This window comes from Equus quagga, chromosome 8 (genome assembly GCF_021613505.1).
Source record: "Equus quagga isolate Etosha38 chromosome 8, UCLA_HA_Equagga_1.0, whole genome shotgun sequence".
Lineage (NCBI taxonomy): Eukaryota > Metazoa > Chordata > Mammalia > Perissodactyla > Equidae > Equus > Equus quagga.
In genome coordinates, this window is record NC_060274.1 from 33,719,868 (window position 1) to 33,730,857 (window position 10,990).

At 47.7% G+C, this 10,990-nt stretch overlaps 1 protein-coding gene across 2 annotated transcripts in view; it reads right to left on the bottom strand.

Moving 5' to 3' along the window:
- The window catches only part of LAMB1 (laminin subunit beta 1), a 69,744-nt gene extending 65,015 nt beyond the window's left edge, over positions 1 to 4,729 (bottom strand). The window contains exons 1-3 of one of the 2 annotated variants that reach the window (XM_046669708.1): positions 4,560 to 4,729; positions 3,606 to 3,728; positions 2,360 to 2,535 (exon numbers count right to left, since the gene is read on the bottom strand). In XM_046669708.1, the coding sequence (XP_046525664.1) occupies positions 2,360 to 2,535; positions 3,606 to 3,642 (213 nt within the window). In that variant the 5' untranslated portion in view covers positions 3,643 to 3,728; positions 4,560 to 4,729. Of the gene's footprint in view, positions 1 to 2,359; positions 2,536 to 3,605; positions 3,729 to 3,864; positions 3,992 to 4,559 lie in introns of those variants that run through there. The other variant, XM_046669707.1, reaches the window with a different exon arrangement.
- Between the last annotated feature and the right edge of the window lie 6,261 nt (positions 4,730 to 10,990).

The window sequence follows — 10,990 nt, forward strand, 5'->3', positions numbered from 1 at the left end:
CTGAAAATTTCCTCCTCTTTTGCAACTTCAAGGTCAAAAGCAAAAGGCAGCATTGTTTCCACAAGCTATTAATTTAATCAAAACGAAATTTCGAGGCTTAAGCCTTAAGCTCAATAAACAGCTAGAGAAGCTTACTTTTAAAGTAAAATGCAGAAGAGGTATTAGAGAATTTTCGCTGACGTAAAGCAAACTGAAAATAAAAGAAAAAAAGAACAATTCATTTGGGCTGACTTCCTAAAACCTACAGAAGGCAGAAACCGAGTATTAGGCAGAAGTATTTAAGAAGCTTTGGGAACTACAGAATAAAATCTCTCAGTTTCTACTCTGCCCAAGCAGTGAATCCGTGGTGGTAGCATACAGGCTAACACCTATGAACCGCTCAGAATATCTGGGAAGGGGGTACCAGGCTGTCCTGCTGTGTCGGGAACATTCTAAACTGGGACCAACTCAAAGAGCACCCAAATGGACCTGAACTGGAATTAAGGTATACTTTAGGTTTTAGAGCAGCTTTGAACTTTTCTCATTTTCCTTCTCTCTAAATTGTGGCCCACAGCCACTTTGGCATTTGGGTCCGGGGAGTTCAAAGAACCCTTTTTGCCCTCCACCATGGCGAGTCATAAACAGCCTAACTTAATAGCTCCCTTTGCCACATGGAGCTTCACTCTCTGCATATTTTCTGAAATGCAGATTATTCTTAAGTCTGAAAATGATGCTGAGAGTGAAATCTGTAGAGACCCACATACATCTTACAAAGAACATTTCCACAAGGGTGATTTTCTTATAAGGACAGTATCAATTGACTGTATTTTTACATTCATATTTATTTAGTTACCTATCAGCTATCACCTTCCTCCTGAAAGGATTTAGACACTGGCATGAGGTACTAACTAAAACATAGAGACAAGAAGTCAGGGATGCAATGGGACCCTGGACAAAATACTTAAGCCTCCTGACTCAATTTTTACCGCCACTAAACGTCTAAGAAAATTGCACACCCAGCCCCTTTCTTTAGGCTCTGACATCTGCGAAGAGCACCCCACAATTTCATGGCTATCATGTAAACTAGAGTTTGGCTCCACTTGCTTTTAAGGCAAATAGTCCAATTTTCATTCTAGTCAAAGCAGGTTTCAGAATCTGGTGATTCATTTACAGCATGTCCTGGCCTCTGAGGTAAATGTTAGCACGGTATTTTAGGTAAAATTTACATGCTAATATTAGAAAAAGGTAACATCAACTGCCTTCATTAACTTGTAGTCAAGGAAACTAATACTGGAGAACAATTACCAGAACTTAAAAAAAAAAACGTTTAATTATAGCCTCCCTTCTAATCAGGAGGAAGCAGTCTAGACATCTCTGTATAAACCTGGAAGCAAATGAGCGAAATCCACTTTACCACATTCCTTTGGTTTAATTTATCAAGTCTCAGGAATGGTCTCTCTCTGCTTTGTAAAAGTGACTCCATTTTAAGGCATCTGCTGTGCAAACCACACAACACTCTGTCCTACTCCTAAAGGGCAGGTACATAGATGGGTGAAGTGACCAAAACTAGAGCAAGGGGCTTGGAACTTGCCCTACCTCTAAGACCAACATCTTCAGCTTGCCTTAGAGGCCAGAGATGTCAGTCTCCTCTTCAAAAACCAAGGAAAGACATGCTGATTCTAGATAGTTTATACTTTGTGTCTTCTATTAAAATTAGTTTTGACTTTGTAAAAACGTGACTTGTGAAATCTAAAATCTGCTTCTACTTTTAGAAACAGATAACACCCTGAAATTTCATTTTGGTCCTCCTCTATCAGGGTACCATGGCAACCACGCATTTTCAAAAAGAAAGCATCTGATCCTGATATCTAATGGAGGTAGATGGGAACAGCAGCAAATGAGGAGAAAAAAACAGGTTCCGAGATTGGAGCGACCTTGCAAGGCGTCGGTCAGCGCTGGAATACCCTTTATCTAAGCAAAAGATTCAGGAAACACCCAAGATCACTACTCAGTACAAAAAAAGGGGGATAAAGCACCTTTATACACGTTTCCAAAGAGGAAAGATTTAAAGACACACAACCCAACACAGGACTTCTGTAGCCCCCGGGTTGCAGCACGGGCCAGGGGCCAGGGGCCAGGTCTGCCTGCAGCCCTGCCTTTCCATACTGACTGTGCCGGCGGCGCCGCGGCAGGAAACATTTGGCGGATGCAACTGTGCAAACCGGCATGGGGCAGAAGGGTGAGCTGCTAGCCTACTCCCGGGACTCCCTGGCTGGCCGCGCTTCCTATCTGGATAGCTGGCAGGATGCTGAGTCCCCGGGACCTGCCCTTTAGGTCTGGACTGGAGGAGGCGCGCGCAGCCTCGGCTCTCCGCCCTCACCTGGAGGTGGCTAACGATACAATACGGCTCGGGCTTGTGCAGCCCGCACGTCGAGGTCACCGAGAGCCTCCGTGCTCGGCCGATGAGAAGGTCGCCCGTGGCCGGGTAGCAGCTGCCCTCGGCGCAGCCGTAGCTGAACTCTGGTTCTTGAGCGCCCACTTGGGCTCCGCACAGGGCTGCAGATGGGGCAGGCGACAGGGTAGAAGAGCATAAGTAGGGAGCGAGACCGAGCAAAAGAAACAAGCAGGGGCGGCGACAGAGTAGATTCAGGAGAAAGCAGAATGCACGGAAAAGAAACACAATGCAGAGACAGGCAAGGGAGAGGCCGGGACGTGGAGAGAAGGATTCGGGGGGAAAAACAGACACGACATCAGGTTTGTCCAGCAGCCCAAGAGCATCACTCGCGGTAAAGCCACTGACACTCGCCCCACCCTGATCTGCCCGGGGGAAGCAGCTCTGGCCACAAAAGGTAGATGTGCAGACAAGCCACTTCCATGTGCCTGAACCTGGGCGCAGGGAGGCAGGCGGCCACACACCGCACGCGTGCGCGCGTGTTTATGTGAACCCGCGTGCACGCGGCAGCCTATGCGTGTTCAGTGTGAGAGTGCTAATGTGTAAGCGTGGAAATTTGAGAGCGTAGGGGGCGCGCCAGTGTGTGTGCGTGCATGCTCGGAGGTCGTGGGCGCTCCCCAAGCGGGACGAGGTGGCAGGGCTCGCGGCGGACACCGATTTCCCGAGCAAGGGGCGAGTGGGCAGTCCCTGCGGCTTTGGAGTGGCTTCAACGCTTCGTCATCCCGGGGAAGCACCCGGTCCAGCTGTTTCTGGCGCCATCCGGGGGCAAACGGCGATGCTTAATTAAAGCCACATGGCCCCAATCTGTTCCCAAGACTTAGCCTGAGCTCAGCTCGGGCACTCTCCTGGGAAATGGGCCCCAGGGGAGCCCTCCGCGGAGAGCGCCTCCACTGTAGGGAGCCTGCCTGCCACCCCTCTCGGGGGAGAGACCCACCGTGATCAGGCTGAAGGCGCAGAGCCCCGAGCGGCGGCCGCGGGAGGCCCCAGGATGCGGGTCCACAGCGATCCTCGCGCGCCGTCTTCAGCGGCCACCAAGGGCGCTGGCGTTTAATCCCAGGGCATAATTTCCACCCCAGTCCCTCTCCCGATCCTCGAAGCTGGATCAAATGGCTTTGGGGTCTCCTTCCCCCAGGTCCAAGCCCACCCCCTTCCCCCACTGTTTCCTCGGAATTACCTACGACGCTGAAAGCGAACACCTGGAGCAGCCTCATGTCCAGACCCTGCCGCCGAGGGGACACGGCACAGGAGGTGGAACACGCCCGCCGAGCCGCCTGCTCTTTTTTCCCCGTCTTTCTTTCTGGAGAGGTGGAAGAAAAAAAAAAGGCAAATGTTCAGAGAGTGGAGAGGGGCCTTTCCATTTCCTGCCGCTCCCACGGAAGCAGGGGTGGAGGGTGGGGAGGGGAAAAATCGCGCAGCCACTTTGTTCTGCTCACCCGGCGGTGCAAGCGCTCTCCCAGCGCCGGCGGCCCCGCAGCCCAAAGAAGGGAATTAGAAAGTTTAGCGTTGGGAGGAACCGAGGGAGGCGTCTCTGCTCATGCGCACACGGGGAGTAGGGGCGAGGGGGCGGGCGGCCGCAACTTGGCGAGGAGGGGGTGAGGTCCGGGTCCCACCCTCCGGGGAACCTCTTTTGTTTTAACGCGGCGTCTGCCGGCGCTGCGGGGTTTGTCTTTTGCGGTCGCCGGGGGGGGATGCGGGGCCGCCGCTGGGGGCTCGTCCCGAGCAGGGCGCTGGGGACGCGGGGGCGGCAGGGCTGGGCTCGGAGGTGGGTGCTCGATCGCCGGCGAGAGGGGCTGGCCGGGACCTCCCGCGCGCTGGTGCATTTACATTTGCAAGGAGTGAGTCACGAAAACGTGCCCAAGGCTCCAGCTTGGCACCGTGCGCTCAATCCTTAAGGAAGAGGGGTCGACCTGTCAGGTTTGTTCCTGAGAGGGAACCGAGCCTCCCGGGGTCCCTGAGCTTGCTCTTGTGCGCGACCCCTGCAATGTCTTCGTCAGGAGGAAGGAACTGCTCTTTTCTACGCTTCTTTTGCGCCCACGTTTATTCAGGGCCTGTCTCGAGTCCCTGCCACGCAGGCGGCCACAGCACTGAACTACCCCTCTAATTCTGTTTTTAAAAATCTCCTTCTTACCTAAATCCAGAAGATGGCCCTAATTCAGGTAATTTCTCGAACGACACTATTGTTAGTGACGCCTTTTCCCATCTCTGTGACAAAGGTGACTCAGTCCCGAAGCCGGAGGTCTCCCATGAGGCGCACTTCTGCACAATCTCCACAAAGTACAACCCGGGCAATTTTAGGGAGGAACTTCCAGGTGTACAACTGGTGAGGTGGGCGAGAGGGCCGCTCCAGAAGGGTCTCAAACAGCGCTGTGTGGACCTGTCTGGTTAGATAAGGGGTAAATATGAGCTCACCCATCTCCTGGGGGTTGGAGAGGGAAGAGAGGCAGGTGGTGGGACTCTGCCACTCTTTCTGTGAATTAGCCCAATTCTGCTGCCTTTGCACTGGGTGGGGTCAAAGCTGGGGCTTCCTTCAGTCCTGCTCCGGGCAGAAGTGCTCCAAACAAGGGGACTGGAGTTAGTTGTTAGTCTGGTCAGGTTTTGCTTGATTTCTAATTAATCACCCCCAGGGAGAAGGGTTTAAGTGGCCAGTTGGTCAGTTTTTAACTTAGCTGCGATGAAGTCGGGCCCAGGGAAGTTTAATCATTAGAGCATAGAGTAAGCTGCTTTATGAGTTTATAAACATCCTTCCCGCTGAGGGAGGCAGGAGCCTCAGGTCTTGCTGGTGCATTAATTATTCACCAGATCAGCACTTGCTCTGCTGCAGCCTGGGGATGGTGCCTCTAACTGAGGCTCAGGGTCCGCAGTGCTGCCTGGGCGGCCCTGAGAAAGCAGGTGCTGGTGTGAGGGTCTCATATTCCAATGAAAGGTCTTCAGAGCTTAACTAAAAGAAAAATTTTTAGAGGCAAATGTCTTTTCCCCCAGTGGAGCTTTCAATATCTGGAGCCAAAGTTGCTTCTTGGAGTTGTTTGTCCATACAGATTGCAAGCATCCCTGGATTCTGCCTCTTTCCTGAGTCCGGCCTCTGCTCTCCCAGGAGCTGAACCCTCCCTCCCACCTGGCAGTTATCGCTGTCCCTGGTCAGCGTCCTCCTGGGAGCAATGCTGTCGACACACAAACCTGCGCCATTCCCCTACTTTAAGGGAAAAAACCAAAACCTGCCTTTATTCTACACACCCTCTGCTCTCCTCTTTTCCTTCTTTTGACTCCGTAGCCCAGGTTCTTGAAAGGATAGTCTGCACTTAGTTTCCTCCTAGTTTTTCCTTCATCTCGTTATAATATGACTTCCATCTCCGCCATTGTTCTCAGTTGTTACCACCTGACCCTCTAACTGCCAAATGCAATGGAGGTTTTCCCTATTTGATCTTTGTGGCATATGTTTCACATGCTCACTCCCCTCTTCTTGGGACCCCTTTTTCCTTGGCTTCCAGGACACAGTTCCCTCCAAAATTTTCCCACAGAATGCTGAGTCCCCCTCTTGCATGTCTCTTCCCCTTCTCTGATCCCTTAAACATTGATGCTCCAGAAGGCTCTGTCTCCAGCTTCTTTTCCCTCTACACTCGTTCATCTGCAACCAGGGTCTCCACCACCTTGGCGTTGGTACTCCCCACATCTGTAACTCTAGCCTGTACCTTGCTTGGGATGTACATCCATTTCTACAGCCTCTTGAATCTCTTGACTTTGATGACCTATGAGTTGCAAAACTGAACTCATCTCTCCACTCACCCCTCGTAGAACAAAATGTGTTCTTCTGTTTCTAATTTGTTATTGGCACCATGATCTACCCCTCAGCTCAAGATGGAAACCTGGGAACAGGGCTGGCTATATGATTAGCATGTGGGGCCCCTTGTTCAAAAAGTCACAATTTCAAGATGGTGGCCATAGAGCATGAAACTAAGCCTGGGACCCTTCTAAGCGGAGAGGCCTTGTGAGTACACAGATCACATGCCCATGAATCCAGCCTAGCTGGGAGTCAGGCTGGACACTTCTCACCCCATCACTAGTGCCTGTCACTTCTACTTTACTAGCAACTACTCATCACGTCCCCATTGCTCCAGCCTCATTGCCCTTTCTTAGTTCAGTCTCTCATGTCTGGTCTGAATGCCCACAGGAGCCCCCTGGCTGGTGTTCCTCCCTCCAAACTCTTCCTTTCTCCAGTCCAATTCTCTGTAACACTGCCAGAAGGATTTTTCAGAGGCACAACTTTGATCATGTCCCTCCCTTGTTCAGAAGGCTTCAGTGGCTTCCTTCTGCCCATGTGAACTTCCTAAAATGACATGCTTTGTATACCTTCATTTCTTTCTCTCTGCTACATGGGCCCTCCTTGACTTCATCAGCTTAGTGAACTACCAGGCATCTTTGAAGCCTCCTCTTCCACATGAAGGCTCTCCACAGCACCTTGTAAAAACCTGTTACCGCGTAAATGACAGAATGCTGTGACTGTTTGTGCCCTCACCTCCCCCAATAGACAGTGGGACAAGGACAAGTGCTGTGTAACATTCATTTGTGCATAAACATTGCCTAATGTGACATGGGGTACGCTGTGGTGCTCAAACGTTTCTTGAATGAAACTCAATAAAGACTGGTCTCCGTGTTTGAGAAACTTTCTTAAATCTTAAATGTCTACTTTCTACCTCACTAATTTCCAAAGAGAAAAAGAAATCTCACCAGACTTGAGTTCATTTTGGGAATACTTCCAAATTCACTCACAAACAAATTCTTCCTCTCTGTTATATTTCACATAACTTCCTGATTTCTAAAGATGTTGCAAGTTTGGAAGGAATGAACCACTTTTGTTAGAAAAGGCCATCGAGGCTTCGCCCCTGCTGATGCGACCCTCTCGTCCCCCACCTGTACTTACCATGTACTTCAGCATCAGGCAGTCTTTACCGGAGAGTTCTGCAGTGTTTTGAATGGCAGATGGAATTGCAAATGGTTGGCTGTTCCATCTCAGACTGTGTGACAGCGATCTCCCTGAGGCATTTATTATTTTTGTTTGAGAAAACCAAGAGCTGCTTTCAAGGTCACCTTCACACAGTCTTACAATGCCACTTATGTGTCTCATTTTAAATCCTGGATTGACAGTGGAACAACAAGGACGTTACATTCTAGACTTTGATCTTTAGGTCCTAAAACCTGGCTGTTTACATAACATTGTTCTCAGGCACAATACTAGATTTTTGCTGTTTTGAAAAGATTTTAGTGTACTTTGCGAGACTCAGGATTGATCTAGAAAAGTAAGTTCAATGGTCAGTAAAGTTCAGGACAAATGTCACACAGCACTTTCCACATACCTCTTTTATAATAGGTAGTACTATTTGGGGTTAAATGTCCTTGCCCCCCAGGAGCGCTTTGAAGGCAGAGACTATTTTATTGGAATTCGTATTCCCATCAGGTGGCAGAGTTTCTGGTGTATTGTACACATTCAATATCTACTTCTTGGACGAATAACTAAAATTGAATAACCTTTCCTTATAACCAATAAGGGAGCACCGAGGGGTCGTTACTGTCACCCTCTATAATCAGGAAACCATCATGGCCTGAATGAGGCGGGGAGTCACGGCACTGTCAGTCTCGGACCACACAATAGAAACTGCTGTGTGGGCTTGCATTAACCTCCCTTCGTCTGGTCACGGCACCTCGAGTTTCTTTGAGGGGACGAGTCCTTTTGCATTTTCAGCCCACATAATTTGGATGGGGCTAATCCCCCCACGGGCTCCAGGCGCGTCTGTGTGTTTCCGTCCCCTTCTTCCCAGTAATGGATTGAGGGATAGGTATGCAACTGGCATTTGCCAGTTAGAATGACTTCTGAGATTTTTGTGGGAGTTGTTGGGATTTATCATGGGCGAGCTAGAAAACCTCTCTTCCCCATGAACTTGGAGTTCTATGGATGTCAGCCTGAAAGTGGTAGAGGCTGCTTGAGACAGGAGCCAACACAGTGGAAAAGGGAACTGAGGGAGGCAAGAGGGCAGATCCTTAAGGACCTCCTTGGAGTATCTTGATCCAGCTATGCCTGAAGTCAGAACACATTACGTTAGCCAATAAATTTTTCTGGATATGCAGCATGAGAGTTATAAACCTTTGTTGTTTTTAGCCTGAGATTTGGGACTTTTTTTTTAAACTGCAACATAACCTAGTTTATCCCTTCAGGCAGATCTTTATCAACATGTAATGTCTTAAAAATGGCCATCTCTCTATTCTTAAATATCTTAAAAAAAGTGTCACAAATGAGTACCCAAGTCTATACTTGAATGTTTTAAAATAGTCACTAAAATAGGTGTAAGAAGGCCTCATTCGAGCTCTTTACAGGCTTTCTGCGAGGTTGAAAAGCCATTGCATTCCACCTCCCAGAAAGGTGGTGGGATGACTCTTTAGATCCAGAGGGAGATGGGGGCACTTTCTCTTTACCCATCTACACCCTTGAATTCCGAACCTTTTTAAGTTCTAACCTATATTTAACAGGAGTGTCATAGAAACACTCTAAATGGGGCAAATTCACTATTTATTCTTTGTTTATGGATTTTAGCATCTGGTTGTTAACCTGGCCTTTTAAATATGAGTAGGAGAGAGATTAATGTCTGAGGTAAGGCTAGAGAGCCTTAGGAAAGCTCTTCAAAATTTTTTTTATCAGATTCATAGCAGGATTACCTTAAATGTAGTCCGTTAAACACCTTAAGACTTGAATGGTATTCATGAGCCCAAGTTTCATTTTGCTGGCATGTTCCATCTCCACCTTCATGTGTAAGTGATTCATCATGTTTATTGCAAATCACTAACATCAAACTCAGCAGGCAGCTAACGCTCAGTGGTTGATACTTAAGTTTTAGAAAAAATTGTCTTAATTAAACTGAGTTCATCTCTTAGAGCAATCCACCTAAAATTATACTTTAAAGGTTATTTTGAAAATTTCATTTCGGCCAATGGTGTTACTTCCCCCTGCTGTATGAGGATGCTGAAATTCAGTAATAGCCAGAAAAGAAAAAAGGACTTCCTTTATTCCAATAATGTTTTATATCTTCCTTTACTCTGCTTTTTGATCCAGATTGTATCTTTCTCCATTTGAAAGGTCAAGTTCAGCTCCCAGTGAGCCCCTGAAGTCCTTTCCACATCTCCCCATGAGTTCCTAGTCTCATGCCTGGCACACAGTAGGTCCTTAGGAAATGCTGAGTGAATGAAAAAGTGCTTATTTAACCCGTGTTTTGAACCTAGTAAGATTCAGGCAATCTCTTTGTACCAGAGGCTTGAAGTGACAATCTATTCTCTTGCTACAAACCTATCTCATAGTTCTGGGTTGTTAATTATTACCTAGGGTGATCCAGGAAACTGGATTTAATTAGCAAGGTAAACGCTCCCCTGCTATTCGTGGCGTGAACTGGGAGTGGATCCTAATTCTCAATCCTGTATTTTGACCCTGGGAAGATGAGATCTTTGATAGTGAGCACATTTCAGAAGGGATAGAAATGCGAGTAAAAACCGTCCCCTCTCTCAAATAGTAGCAGTCTTGCCTCATCTCCTCCGACCGTAATGCCCTTGGCCTTCTAGCAGCATTAACTCTACAACTGCAGTTCCTCTAAAAGCACAAGCCTGCTCTTCTGGAAAGAGCATTTATTTCATCACGGCTGCCCCGCTTGCTGCTGCCAAGGCTGCTAATCAGATTTACGAAGGCCAGCCCACCCGGAGCCGAGTGGCTGCGCGTTTTTATCGCATCAGAAACAAGTCAGCACTAGGTCTCACTCCAGGATTAGGTGCCGTTTCACCTATTGGGCTGTTTGCCAGACAAAGAAGTTGTGGGATGTGTCTGCTCTTTTCAAGATGGCTGATGAAATGTTGCTATTAACCTCTAGGACTAAATGGTTTCTGTGGAAGTCATGGAATATGGAGCTGACAGTTCAGCCATGTACCCAGAGGACATTCTAATCCAGTGGGCAATAATCACCACTATTTGGCTGACCTTTGGCAACTCCTCCTGTCTACCCAATTTAGTACCTTAAGCCTTCGCAGCAACATACGTCTTACTCTTTAACATTTCTTGAGCATTTACCATGCACCAAGCTCTGCTATATACCAACAGGATATATTCTACATTTTGGGAGGACTAAATGTGTACGCTACTGGCAAAGGTCAACAAGGGCTAAAGTCTAAGACAAAGGAAGAATGTTACGGTTGTCTATTTCTATAAATATACACACACACGTAAATAGACAATGATAAAGTTCTAGAAGGCGGCATGGCAAATGGGTAGGGGTGGGTAATTTGAGGGAAAGTACAAAGATCGTGTTTGGAATGGGGTTAAAGGGGACTCTTGCCTTATATATAATTTTAGCTTCCTCTTAACAAGGAGAATGTATTTGTCTACCACTGGTATAATTAAAGACAAAAAAAAATCTAACCAAAATCTTTTTTGAAATATAAATGTTTGTGATGCTTTGAATAAAGCGTACTATAAATGTTGACTAAGTCTGAGTTCTTACTATGAAATGTAGATTCAAAGACTTATGGAATTAA